Source organism: Octopus bimaculoides, chromosome 4, assembly GCF_046866305.1.
Source record: "Octopus bimaculoides isolate indiv1 chromosome 4, ASM4686630v1, whole genome shotgun sequence".
Classification (NCBI taxonomy): domain Eukaryota; kingdom Metazoa; phylum Mollusca; class Cephalopoda; order Octopoda; family Octopodidae; genus Octopus; species Octopus bimaculoides.
This window is the reverse complement of record NC_142931.1, coordinates 127,414,196-127,429,773: the sequence shown is the minus strand read 5'-3', so window position 1 is coordinate 127,429,773 and position 15,578 is coordinate 127,414,196. Positions and strand designations below refer to the sequence as shown.

General features: G+C 35.5%; 1 protein-coding gene across 1 annotated transcript in view; it reads right to left on the bottom strand.

The window, feature by feature from the left end:
- Window positions 1-8,739, bottom strand: part of LOC106879669 (inner nuclear membrane protein Man1) — a 44,880-nt gene extending 36,141 nt beyond the window's left edge. The window contains exon 1 of the mRNA XM_014929342.3: window positions 7,595-8,739. Within this exon, the coding sequence (XP_014784828.2) occupies window positions 7,595-8,672 (1,078 nt within the window). The 5' untranslated portion in view covers window positions 8,673-8,739. The remainder of the gene's footprint in view (window positions 1-7,594) is intronic.
- Between the last annotated feature and the right edge of the window lie 6,839 nt (window positions 8,740-15,578).

The window sequence follows — 15,578 nt, the reverse complement described above, 5'->3', positions numbered from 1 at the left end:
ACTCTGAAAACAGTGACCTCTGGTCCTGTTATTGCTGCTCCTACCGACTCTGCTGGTTTCTTTTTCTCAGTTTTTAAAGTTCATGAGTAGCCATACAGATCCTCTTCAACAACCTGCACTGCTCCCACCTCAGTTCAATACCTGCACCCACTAGCATGAAACTGACCCCACCCCCACCCCAGGGTTTGTAGTTCTTTGAGCTGCATGGCAACATCAAAAGTATAGGTGGCATGGAAAAACCACCTAGTCCAAGCAATAAATTGGTTGGCATTAGATAGAGCATATAGCCATAGAAACCATGCCACAGACTCTAGAGCACAATGCAATCTTTGGACATATCTGATCCTGTCAAACTGTCTAACCCATGCCAGCATGGAACATAGGCATTAAACAATGATAGTTATTGCATGCATAAAATCAGCCCAGGTTGAATTTAAATTATAGAATGCAATTAAAAACCTAAAGCATTCTACCACATTCAGTCCTCTACACTATTATTTTTGCCACTCCAATATTAAAAATAATAATGATTTCTTTCATAGGCACAAGGCCAAACATTAAAATAATTTCTACAATATCTTCTTCCCTGAATTTATGGCTCTGTGCCAATGTTAGGAATCATTACTCCAAAATAATTATAATAATAATTCTTTGTAATTTTGGCACAAGGTCAGTAATTTTAGAGGAAGGGGTTTAGTTAAATACATCAGCCCCATTGCTCAACCAGTGCTTATTTTATAGACCTGGAAAGGATGAAAAGCATTGTTGACCTCAGCAGAAATGCTGTGAAGCATTTTGTCTGATACACTAACAATTCTGTCAGCTCACCACCTTAAAAATAAAAAATAATAATGATGTGTGGTAAGAAGCTTTCTTCCCAACCACATGGTTCTGGGTTCAGTCCCACTACATAGCACCTTAGACAAGTATCTTCTACTTTAGCCACAGGCTGACTAAAGCCTTGAGAGTGGATCTAGTAGACGGAAACTGAAAGAAGTCCATTGTGTGTGTTTGTATATGTATATATATAGATAGAAAAATGGAACAAAAACGCAATAGAGGGCATTAAAATGTTCAGACAGATAGATGACACTAAGGTGAACAAGAGAAATAACAATTAGGACAGGTCATTCTTGGCTTTCTTTCATCAGTCAAATACCAGAAGTCACGACCATTTCAGACAGTTACACTAGAGATGGTGCGATCTGGTTGTCCCCAAAAAAGTCTAAGCTAAGAGCATTAGAACTCTTTGTAAGAAAGCTAGCAAATGTGTACGGCAATAAAGATGAAAAAAATATATGTATATATCTATGTGTGTGTGCCTTTGTGTCTGTGTTTACATCCCTGCAACTTAGCAGTTCAGAAGAACAGATTGATAGAATAAGTACTAGGTCTGGGGTCAATTTGTTTGATTAAAACCCTTCAAGGCAGTGCTCCAGCATGGCCACAGTCAAATGACTGAAACAAATAAAAGAATAAAATTCCTAGAAGACCATTAATTTGGGGAAGAAAAGAGAGTATTGTTGATTAGAGAAATCTGACTGCTATTTCTAGCAAGTTGAGCAACCTGCCAGAAGAAAGAAATATTCTTATCTACTCAAGGCCCAAAATTTTTGGAAAGGGGGCCAGTGGATTAGATCGACCCCAGTCCACAACTGCTACTTAATTTATCGACCCTGAAAGGATGAAAGGCAAAGTCGACCTTGGTGGAATTTGAATTCAGAAAGTAACAGCAGACGAAATACCGCTAAGCATTTTGCCCGGCGTGCTAACGATTCTGCCAACTTGCCGCCTTAGAAGAAAGAAATATTAAAACAAAATAGGTGAAACACTTAGAAGTCTATAAAAAGATGGTGCGGCTTCAAGTTAGTTTCACTAGCGTTCAACCGAACAATGATGGTACTATTCAACAGTCAATCACTAACCAAAAATATTAAACAAAAAGACAGTTTTGTTACTCAAGGTACAATTAACATGTCTGTCAGGACTGTGAACAATTATGTTGTGGTGAAGTTGAGAATGGACAAGATTGTGTATTATTCTGATGTAACCGCATTAGAAAGAGGATGTACTTGGCTAACAGTTTAAGTCATGGGGAGGAAAAGACAGAAGGACTCATAGATATCCAAGGTCTGTCTTTAAGTCGATGTATAATACTGAGTCTGATGTAGTCTCAATGACTGTTCTGTGATGAGCTACAGAGGTATGTTTTGCTGACAGGAAAGACTGTTTAAGAGACTATGCAACATCTCAGAAGGTAGGAAGAGAAGGCAAGAATGACAGTAGAGGAAGAATGTAGAGAATAAGTTGAGTGCGAATATAGTCATAGGTAGATGTGTTTGTTGGTCTGAAGAGAGAAAAAGAGATGATGTAGCTATAGTGTAGAATGAACAATATTGAGAAGGCCAGGAGTCACAATAATACTGGGAAAAGAGATGGACAAAGATCAATAGTGAAAAGAAAGTTTACTATCAAGGTAGATGTTCTTTTACTCATCATCATTTTAATGTCCATTTTTCCATGCTTCCATGGAACAGATGGAGTTTGTCAAGGCAGATACTTTATAACTAGATGCCCTTCTTGCCTTTGAAAATAATGGCATGCTTTGTTGGGAAATGTTGATGAATGAATTCTGCACAAGACAGCAATATAGCTTAATGGAATGACAAGTTTGATCTATTGAAGAATACCATCCTCACTCTGATGTGGTTGTGACAAGAAAGACCAGCCTCTTCAGTGCAGGGTAAGCTATGTATATGCATGGTCTTTCTTAGAGTGATATCATTAGATTTCAGAGTTTTAGTTATTTAGCAAGTGACATGACCATGTGTTGAACCCGAAATAATTACACTGTGACTAACATGGGCTCTTCTTTCATGTAATTTTGTTATATCAGATTGTCAAATTTGCAACCATATCTGTAATTATATATTTGTTATGGAGTATCAATAATATAAATCAATGCAGGATTAGATGTATTGTTCTCTTCAGTAAGAACTTACTAATTACTAATAAGCTTGGCTATTGTGTATTAAGTTATAGGAGAATTTAATGGCAATGTGTTAGGATTCTGGGCAATGTACTCAATTTTTTTCCCACTCGGAGTGCTTTTTGTATTAACAGTACAATCACTGTTACCATCCTTTCTAATACATTACTAACTGCAGTTAAGTTAGCTGACCAAACAGTCTTTTAGTTTAATGTGGTTAGTGAAAGGAAAGGCTATAAGGCAAAGTTGTACATGGCTATAGCTTCAACAACTAATGCAAACTACCAGAGGTAACAACATTAGTTTATACAGTTATGGCCAACCTTTTTCAAGAAACAAGCAGCATAAGACATGGGCCATCATCAGGTGGGTCACATTACTAAAAGAAAATTCCAGGTCATTTTTCATTAGGCTTCCCATTCAGAAAGTCTTGTAGGCCACAGTTTGTCAATGAGTGGTTTACACTAACCTCTATCGTGCCAATTAGCAAATAACCGCAAGAAATCCAAGACACACAGCTATACTGTGTCTGAAGAATGCTGAAAAGAATTTCTACAGTGACAAATTCAGATTACCATTATAACAGTGGATCACAACCAACACCATTCAATAAAATTCCTTCTAAATCTGACATTTACTCTATGTCTTCAGTATGTATATTTTACAAAACAATCAGTGACATTGACAACTATAAACAGTCTATAAAAGTGACAGCGTACAAGGCGAAATGACATAAGTTGATAACTAAATATCCCAATTAAGCAGAAAACAACCCTTTCATTGAAAACAATCTTTACCACAGAATATTGTAAAGTGTAGAAGAGCCAGTGACAGACAATAATTTAGGTCAACATGTATAGGTCAATGACTTGGGACAACATCTTTAGGAAAATGACTTAGAAGCAACTATTTGGAGACAACCTCTTCTAAACATGAAACTCTTATGATGTTAAATGTTCTCTGAAAATTCAGTATGTCTTTTTCCTAACAGAGGTACTCTTGGGCTTTGGTACATTCTAATATAGGACAATGCTGACGTCCGTAATGTGTTATAAATGATCATTTGAAAGTGCTTTATTTTGTCTCAAATAACAACCCTAGTCAATAATGTATTACCTCATTTCATATTGTATTGACTGATGGCGACAAGTTCCTCACCAAGAGCCATGTTTGAACTTTGAAGACTGACAGTCATTTGTAAACTTGGACAAAAGAGTTTGCAGTACTTAGGGAAAGTGTCTTCCAACTTTAGCCTTGAGTTGATCAATACCCCACGAGTGGAATTTGATGAATGGAAACTATGCAGAAACCCATCATATATCTAGAAATATGCTTGCATGTTTATGTTATGTCTTGTTAGGTTCTGTAAACTTAGAATAGAGTTCAATAAACTAAGTTCTAAATTGACATAAATGCTAGGATTGGTATGAATAACTAAAACCTTTGAAGATAATATCATAGCATGTTCATAGTCTAATGAATGAAACAATAAAAAAATTTCAAGTATCTATCAACCATATTTCCATACAGGGTTGCCAAACTGGACTACAAATAACAGACCATGCTACTTTACAGGACTGTATACCATTTATTTCAAAATTTAGGGTAACTACATTATCTTCTACTTGCTTCAGTCACTAGACTGCACCCATGTTGGGGCACAGTCTTAAAGGGTTTAGTCAAACAAATCAACCCCAGTACTTATCTGACCAATCTGTTTTGGTGGACTGCTAAGTTACAGGGACATTAACAAAGACACACACACGCATATATATATTATATATATATATATATGAGCTTCCATATAGTTTCCATCTACTAAATTCACTTACAAGGCATTGGTTGTTCAGGGGTTATAAGAGGAGATACTCGCCCAAGGTGCTGCACAATAGGACTGAACCAGAAACTACATGATTGCATAGTGAGCTTCTTAACCACACAGCCGTGCTTGCATTTATTTAAAAAGAAACGGGTAAGAATCCTATTGACTATATTAATTATCATCTAAATAAATTAGAGCCAACATATGGCATATATACATATATTTTTAAAATTTACTCACAAAATTTTCATTTTGAGCTAAAACAATCAGCTTCTTTTTGATACTGATCACCCTCAATCCACACCATTACTTTCTATAAGCTATTAACTATTTTTGTTATTTACATATTAGGACATATCTTTGGAGCTGAACGTTCATTCTCCTGTTAAAATCATTCAACTGTAGAGATAAGATGTCCAAAAGGATATAGGACTTCCTGTTCATTAAGTTACATGCTCAAATCTCGACTTCTGATATTTCATTGTGTTTCTATAGTGTTGAACATTAGCCCATTTAACACAGTTTGATATCAGATCATCTGGCAATGTTACCTGTGGTAGATCAGGCATGATATCCTGGGAGAAACTTAATACCATGACAAAGAAGTTAAGCATAAATCACTTGTGGCTTAAGAGTGGAATATTTACATTACCATTTATTTATACGAAGAAAAATGACACTGAAGAATACAGAGACTTCATAAGCTTGAAAACTCTGTAAGAAAGTATAGTTTAAGGTTTATGTAGCAGAACAGAGATGCCAATTTGAGTACAGTGATTTGACCAAACCTGATTATATTAGTCGTCCTCGACAACACAATACCGAATGATGATATCACTCATAGCATTGATGTAATAATAGAAATGAAAATATAGGGGGCACACCAGGACAGTAAACATTGTCCACAAACAAACTATTTACTTTAAAATTTTCTGAAACCTTATCCACGAGATATCTCACGAAGGGTTTCTTATATTCTGCATAGAAAGATCTCATCACATACAGGCCCCATTGGTGGTTATCTATGTTATTATGCTTGCAAATGTAAACAAGACTTCATAGCAAGCACAATGGGTACTTGACAATATGTAATAACTGCAGGCACAGCTTCAACGAGAGCCGATTAAGTTTAAGGCAAATGGTTTTGTAAATAGTAAAATTTAAATGTGAAAATTCGAGAAAACTTATCGTGATCCCCAACGAAAAAAAAAATCAGCTCAGTGAAGTTAGAATATACATAGCATAATATTAATGTGTTGGTGTTATGAATTATAATATCCTATTCGGGAAGAGGAAATTCTAACATTTTTGGCAAGGCCATTCCTGCTTTAGAGATTTCTTGTCCAAAGGATAGACCTAAGCAAAGTTTTAGAATTCTCAAAGCATACTCAAAACGTTATTTACTTTTTTTTTTTTGTTTACAAAAATATTGAATTCATTGATATTGCAGTTAGATGTGGCACATTTATGGGAGATAGAGAGAGAAATTATGCCGATGAGAGTCAATGACAAAATATGTGGTCAATGAGATAGATAAACGACATTATCTAATCGTCGGCGTCTCAATATCAGGTTTACCCCCATTTTCAAAAATACCGGGTCACCCAAGGCAAATATTATTTCACGAATCTTACATCCTCCATATCTCCGCTACAGCATGACCGCAGCCACTTGGCTGAAACACATAAATAAATAAAAATAATCTCTTACCCCAGAGAATAAATCTTACCTGTTTCTACCCAGTCTGAATCTATCAACTACACAAGAGAAGCTACAACTACTACAAATGGTTTCTGGTTTAAAATACAAAGGCCAACAATTTTTGATGGGGAGGAGATTAGTCGATTACGCCGACCTCAAGATGGTATTTAATAATTAATACGATAAAAAAAGGAAGAGTACCCGACAGAAATCAGATATTATTAGAAGAGGGACCTCACTCCTCGCTACTGTCGCGAGTATGAAGAGGGTTGTGATATTGATGTGCACTACAACACATGCACATGAAGCAAATTTTATTGCAATGGGGGAATTACACTCATGTATGAACAGCTTGTGCGTGTGCGCGCTCGGAGCACATACAACACACAAATTCAGTACGGATCTTTCAAATCGGTTATCTTCAGGGGCTGTCTGTCTACTTTGTCGTTTAAAGCTCTTTACCTCCAGGTGTGATATTTTATCCAGTTGAATAATTTTTATAATACTAATTTATACAACTGGGAATAAAGATGTAATTTGATTTCAAAGAGACACGGTTTTATAAATATGCAAACCGTTATATATATATATATACACACACACACACAACATCACAGAAATACTGGTGTGTGTTTATAATGTGTATTATACACACACACACATATATACACAACATACAATCGTAAACACATGCACACTACTTAAACGCGCGCAGAAAATATAGTACACGTGCAGACATACATACGTACATACATATATATATATGTTTTCTGTATTCCGTTTATCATTTTGCCTACGTTTTTTTGTGACATCCTGTACCCAGATATGCATCTATATATATATATGTAGATGTAGGTATGTACATACATGTACGTATATACGCATATATTATTTGTATTATATATATATATATACGCGCGCGCATTCATACACGTTTAGTAGAAATCTGCAGAGAAAAGATTTAAACTAGACTGCATTATTAAAAATATGAAGGGGAAAGCTTGTTTATATATATATATATAGTTGTGTATAGTAACAATGTATACGTGATGCGAGGAAGGAAGGGATCTGTATAGACTTACCTTTATTGTTCTCTGGAGAGAGACTAGGCTCGGACCAATTGCGGACATACATAATACCCAAGAAAGTGAAGAATAGCACCATAGCGATGGGTAAAATGCGTGAGATACAGTGTGAATTTTTCTCACCGACATGTCTACTCCCATTGAAGCCATACGGAATGTAATTATCCCAAAAGTTGCTTTTATAAGGGTTTTGTGGAGTCTTGGTGAAATTCTGACGGAATTCGTTTAGAATCTGCGTCGTTTTCTTCTTAGGGGTACTTGTAACGGACAATGTCGGCGAACTGAAATTACCAGTCCTCGATAGCGGAGAGTAGTGTGAGGAGTAAATAGGGGAGCTTTTAGCAAAGCTGTTGGAGAATGTTGAAGATTTGGAAGCTATAGAGTTCTCGTCCTCATCGGCATCGATATCAGAATCTGTGGAATCGAAGTAGATTCCTGTACGACTGGAAGTGGTTACTGGAGGCTTCAGGTTTGCGCTCCGTCTGTGGTGGACCTGGTGGTTAGAATATATGCTGTTGCCAGGTAAACTGTCTATGCTGGTGTTACTACCACCGAGAGATGAATGGTAAGATATGACGCCGGGAGATTTCCTAGACGTCTGGTTCGATCCGGATGTCGGAGAATGTAAACCATATTTTGAATTGTTGTGCGTATTGTCTGAAAGATGGTCGCTATTGTTGAGATTTGACATCGACCTTCTCTTGGGGACGTTTGACGGAGACGGAGGAGGGCTGGCATTATTAGATGCAGCAGCTGCTGCGGCTGCAGCACGGGTCGTTCTCGAACTAGCAGAAGACGACTTTGGGAGAGTTTTAGTGGTAGATGTATTCACCAAAGCCGAGTCGTCATCCGAGCTAAAGCCAGACATTTCATTGTTGAATGATTTATGCTGTATAGATGTAGATTTGCGTTTGTTTTTGGCCTGTAGATGATTGAGTTTTTTCTGTAATATCGAACGTTTGCTGTCGTTGAGAGGCAGTTTAACTTTCTCGCCATATTTGCCCAGTTCCTTACACAGAACTTCGTCAGAGACTCGGGCCGCCATCATGTGTAGAGCCGAGGCGGGAGGGAGCATGCGCGCGCAGCTTTACAGTCAGGGACCGTTCCGTTTCTGGACATTCGAACCTCGCTCCCAGCTGAAGTAGGGCAAACATACATACATAGATACACGTACCCACACACACATACATAAACACATGTATTTAGACATACATACATACATCAGCACATGTACACATATATTACACAACGATACACTCGCATTGTTACAGACACTTGCACACACGCTTTGTTACATACAGTCGCGCACACGCATACATTAAGACATTCACATACTCGTCACACAGACTTGTAGACACACCTACATCCAGAGGCACCAGCACTATCATGAGATTAGATAGTCTCTTTTCAACAACGGTGGTGATGCAGTTGAAAACAAAACGAAACATTTATTTTAAGCGCCTCTGTGTCTCTCTACGTTATCTCACTGTACGTAAAGTATAGAATTGAATGCATCCATCGTCACTGACTGACCAATTCCAGGTTATGGCAATTATATGAAATCACGTAAACATAGCAACTAATGCCATAGCTTTTATATTAAGAGCAAGAGTTAGAGATTGTGTCTTGGTTTCAATTCCCGGTGAAGTCTATTTAATTCACTGTTTGTGTCTTTTCTAAAAGCACAAACACTTCAATGTAATTTTTCGTCAGGTCTCGGTAAGACATCATTATAGTGTATAAAAAAAAAGGATAACATAACCTCCACGCTTTAGGTAATAGAGTCAATTGTTTGAATTTTAAAGATCAGAAATATTTTTTAAAAGAAGAGAGATGAAATGGCACTTATGACTGTCATGCTATTACTAAGATATTAGTGATTGCTGTGAAATGAAACAACTATCATATTTCTTTCTACTATGCCTGAAATTTTGGGGGAGTGGGTTAATTAATGATATCGACCCCAGTGCTCAACTATTACTTATTTTATCGACCCCGAAAGGATGAAAGGTAAAGTCAACCTCGGCGAAATTTGAACTCAGAACGTAAAGAGAGAAATGTCGCTTAGCTCGTGAAGTGATATTACTCGAAACTGTAAACTTTTCTTATAGTCTATGATGGCACGTCACCAAACAATTATTATACACATAAAAACTTACATTTTTCCTTCATTAATTCCATGTTGACAGAGAAATTACTTTTCGGTCTCTGCAAACAAATAAAAATCGATTGTCGAGAATGAAGTTCATTTTAAAAATCAACAATACATGCTCGCGAGGCTGGTTTGGAGACAAGCGCAACTGAGTGGTTCACAGGGTCTTAAATATCGACTTTTCTTTATTAAACATTACTTTGTGGACCAACCATCGATTATAGCATAACTAAATTCAAATAAGATGAATAGGAAATAAAACGATCGTTATATCGGATTTGTAATAAGGGCAGAATAGATCCATAAGGGATGGCTAAGTTGAGAAAATTTTGTAATATTAAAGTTAACAGCGTAACTGTAAAATCTATTGCCCTATTCGTTAACTTAGAGGAATCTAATCGAAATAAGCTTGTAGATATTCATAAGATATAACTTCAAGCTTATTTCTGATAAATAATATTTTATATCTTCATATATATTATCTAAATCAATCTCGTTCCACATTTCATCACATTTAGGGAGCAGATGCATGGCCATGTGATATCATCACGTGGTATTCTTGTTTGTTTTGAACAATCTTCATTGTATGCTGCTGGTTACTGTATAAACAGAGCTCTAACACTTCACCAACGTTGCAAACATAACTGACTAAAATGTTCCCAAATAGTTATTTATTGACTCAAAGTTGCAGAGTTAGAGAAGGGTGGAATGTGAATATATGAGGTTCATGTATTTCCAAAACGTTGTTGATACAACAAAACACCGTTGCAACTTATTTTGCTCTTAAATTTTTCTTAAAGTAACTAATAGGGCGAGGAAGGGTATGTGTGAGTTGGTCACTTTTAGGACAATCGGAATAAGGAATTTAAAACGCAAGATAACCATATCAGAAAATTTATTAAAGTTTGGATCAGAATAAACAAATTTTAAACATAAAAAGGAATATTTGAAAAAGAAAACAGACCAAACAGTTTGAGGGTATTCCATTTTGTAACCCTTTAACTGCGAAATTAAATTTCATGGGTGTTCCAGCGATGATTTTAAACATTAATACAAAAAATAGAATTGGTATCTTCTGTGAGTCATGTTGCCTCAATAAATTCGACGTTTCTCAACAAAAAGTAGTTTCAAACATAACATCCGTCTACAAATGATAGATTGGTGTATAAAAGTTTTCCACAATTAAAGGTAACGAAATTTTGAATGGGTATTTCTGATTTCCACAGTGAAAGGATTAACTCAATGTGGACTAAATTAGAATAAATATGAAATGACGACGTTCAAAACATCTGCTAATATCCATGCTTCTAAATTTATGCATTTAAGTGTAAATTAATGTTAAAAGACGATATCAACTAGAATCACAGACATTAAAAATTATCATGTTTTCTCTACAGTCAATAAACCTGTATCATTTTATGACTGGAAAGTTTGGAAGGTATCGGTTAGGATTATAGAATACCATTCTAAGAGAAAGAAAAAAAGTCACAATTCTAAACTTTATTATTCAATTCAATTTACCATCCAACCAGTCAGAGTCTGCTCAAATTTTTGCTTATTCTTTTTTTTAGGAAGAAAATTCCATAACAAATTTATTTTATCTGTCTGTTCTTTGTGATAAAAAAAATATAGCCTTAAAATTTAATCTCTCTTGTATTATTCTTAACTGAATGTACTACTTTAATTGTTTTGTTACTGAAAATGTTTACTCAGACATGGCAGATGTAGGATTTACCAGTAAAAGTTGGCAAATAGTACAAGTCTTTGATATTAAGTAGTTTCCACCAGCTGTTTCTTTTCTTTTCTTTTATTTAAATGGACTGCAATGTCAGCCAAGGAAAAATAGAGCAGTCTCTCATAGAAACTTCAAAAACTGAAAGTTGAGTTATCAAAGAATTAATACCAATATCATTAGAATACTATCTTTCCTTAATAAAATTGATTTCTGATAAAGTATTCTCTTTGTTGCTCACCTTTAGAAGCAATATCTCCAATCTTGAATATACCTTCTAACTTTATCTTTTAATATCTTTCATGCTGGCATGGGTTGGACAGCTTGACAGGAGCTGGCTAGACCAGAAGCTAGAAAGACCAGGAGCTGGCTAGACCAGAAGCTAGCTAGACCAGGAGCTGGCTAGACCAGGAGCTGGCTAGACCAGGAGCTGCACCAGGTTCCATAGTCTATCTTTGGCTTGGTTTCAATAGCTTGATGCCCTTCCTATTGCCAACCATTTTACTGAGTGTACTGGGTACTTTATGCATGGTACCATCACCAGTGCTTTTTATGTTGCATTACCCCAAATGCTTCTTATGTGGCTCCATCACCAGTGCTTTTTACACAGCACTAGCACTTGATCAAAATATTGGTTGATAGAAGAAATTATTGTATCTATATGTGTTTCCAGGTTCAGTCCCACTATGCAGCAGTATTTTCTGCTATAGCTCTAGGCTGACCAATGCTTTTTGAGTGAACTTTATTGACAAAAACTGTGTGTAAGCCTGTAATTGTGTGTGTGTGTGTGTGTGCATCATTGTCTCTGTATTTTCTACCATTCTCCACCAGTGTTGGTTTGTTTTTGTCCCTGTAACTTAGTGACAAAAGAAACTGATTAGAATAAACAGCAGATTTCGATAGAAGTTACCTGGGGCAGAGCTCCAGCATAACTGCATTCCAGTAACCTGAAACAAGTGAAAGAGATAAGATAAAAAATATAATTCTAAAACTAGTTTAGTAATTTCCACCACCCTCTGTGCATTTATTAACAATGTTTTAGCTGCTTGCAGTGACTTTGATGAACTATCTGGGAGTACAAGAACTGACTGAGATTTAATCCAGGGAAAAAAATTTCAGTTTGAACCTAACTTTCTGTTATACAGCCCTTGACATCATCATCCACTTATGATTATGAATATTCTTGTCAACACTCAAATAGGACTGAGTAATTACCAAGAATTCACTGAATGAAAAACATGACATATTATCCATCTAATTAAGATACCACCAGACATCAATGTGTTTTCAGAATCTTCTCTGTTTCTATCAACTTGCCAAATAAATTCTTCATCTTTTGTGAATATCTGATTAATGTGATAATCTACTTACTGTTACTCAACAAGTCAGATAGTATCTTACACTATCTTACATTTCATTGTAATTTCTTTCATACTCAAACTGAAAGAACATACTTGTCAGTGAGTTGCTAAAGCTCTCTCAAACACTTGACTGTTCCATATTTTTTCCCAAACATGTCACCTTTCAGAGCATATTCCTCTACTGTTGCAAAAATAATATTACAGTCATGTTAGTACATCTATGGTAGTTAAAAATATTGTTAAAGTAATAAAAATTCAGACATTCTTCTTTGGTCACTAAGCATTTGTCAACCCAATGAACAGAAACTAAATTGCTCTTTGCTGGCTGCATCAGTATATTTGTTAGTAACAACTGAAGAAGTTTACTTGAAGTGAATCTTTAGAAGTTACTCATTATAAAACAAAACTTATTGTATATATTGATGCTCAAGTATCTCTTGGTACCATCTTTGTTGAGCCACTCTAGAAGATCAGTCATCTTTCTTTCTCAATTGTACTATGTTATACAAATTATAGTATACTCCAACATTTCCATTCATGGTTATTTCTTGCTAGCAAAAGAAGTGTAATCTATATATATATATATATAAAATTGAGAATGTATGCCTGTGTGTGTCTGTGTGAATCCCTAAAACTCCAGAACTACACAACCAATTTCATTCAAATTTTACACATGCCTTACTTAGGGTCCTGGTTGTGTTTTAGTCAAAAAAAAATCTTAACTTCTTGCATACTTCCAGCCCACAGCAACATCATATCTCCTCCACTATTTAAGTATTACGTGTCAAAAGTGAAACAAAAACACTCATGTCATTCGAACCGGAATCTCAAAAACATTGTCACCTTACATCTCATTCTCATTTAAGTACCACAAGCAAATAAAAATTACTTGTTATTATTAAGTTGTTATTATGTATTTACAATTTGCTTGAATAGTTTTTTTGTTACAGGTTCACTCAACAATTTGTTAACACTTTAGAAGCAGCACTTCCAGTTCAATTGCAGCAGAGTGACATTCAGAGAATAGATGTTCCTCAAGCCTTTTCTTTACTTCTAACAGCTCATAGTCTTGAATTTTCATTATATTTCACATAGAAAAAACAAACAAACAATGTTTGATCTGAAGTTTGCTCACTGTGAATGAAGTAGAAGCAGAAAACCAAATTGACTAAAGAGAATATTTCTGGTGGCCAATGTCTGCCTGGGAGAAATTAGAATACCTTATTTGATTTGAGTGAGTAATAGAAGCAAACCTGAGGGTAGTTTTGTTGGCTAGTTGTGCTGATTTTGATTGAGATAATGAGTTGACAGAAATAACTTCAATAGAAGTCTTTGGTTGTATGTCCAATTGTGTAGTATGGTTTGTTCCAGCAGCCACTGAACAGGAACTATTAAGATTTATTGGTTTTAGTCAAACTAATTAAACGCTATTTGTTGCTTGGTATCATTAACCAGATCTGAAATGGTTTAACCCTTCTGATACCGGCCTGCCTGAGGCTACTTCTGATTCTTTGACACAAACATTTTGTTTTAATGCTTTAGAATTTGGATTACTCTGTCAAATATAATGCTTATTTATTCCTATTGTTTTGAATTAATCATACATTATCTCATAGCTTTGAGATTTTGATGATGTGATTGTTTACTTTTAGAATGACATTGTAGAGTAGGTGTGAGAAACCAAATTTGGTTGGTTTGAACATAAAACAGATAGGATATTTTGGCTGGCGTAAATTCTAAAGGGTTAAAGTAATCTAAATTAAATCTTCCATTAAAATTTCATGATTATTTGTTCCAAACTCCAGTTTAAATAACAATAAATTCTTCATTATTAAATTACGCTTACTCTTTTACTTGTTTCAGTCATTTGACTGTGGCCATGCTGGAGCACCGCCTTTAGTCGAGCAACTCAACCCCAGGACTTATTCTTTATAAGCCTAGTACTTATTCTATCGGTCACTTTTTGCCGAACTGCTAAGTTACAGGGACGTAAACACACCAGCATCACTTGTCAAACGATGGTGGGGGGGACAAACACAAACACACATACATATATGTATACATATATACGACGGGCTTCTTTCAGTTTCCGTCTACCAAATCCACTCACAAGGCTTTGGTCAGCCCGAGGCTATAGTAGAAGACACTCGCCCAAGGTGCCACGCAGTGGGACTGAACCTGGAACCATGTGGTTGGTAAGCAAACTACTTACCACACAACATTTTACTTAGTTATATTAACCTGACAAAGATTTTAACCCTTATTTGATCTATAGGATCATACATGAACACTTATATTTAGCTCTAAAATACAATATGGTGATTCTAATATTTTTTGATATTGAATTCATTTAATCTGAGTGTTGTGAACTGACACAATTTTTATTCTACCAATTACAAGCACTTATTAAGATACTAGCTGAATAGCCCGTTGTTACTGGGCAATTTTAATAATAAAATGTCTTATATAAATTTTTGTTTATTCCATGTCAGACCATAATTTTCTTGACAGATAGGCCTCTTGATCAGGACAGATTTGTGCAATTTTTCGCAAGAAAAGCTTCGTCGAGGATTTTTTTCCTTTTTAAATTATTTACATGTCTGTTTGAGCATTTCACATGACTTTATTCATTAAAACTTATTAAAACTTCAGAAGTTCTTACAACTTTGGTTGTCGTAATGTTTGCTTTCATTTGTTTAATAAAAATTCTTCCTTGTAACGATTTTGCTTTTATTT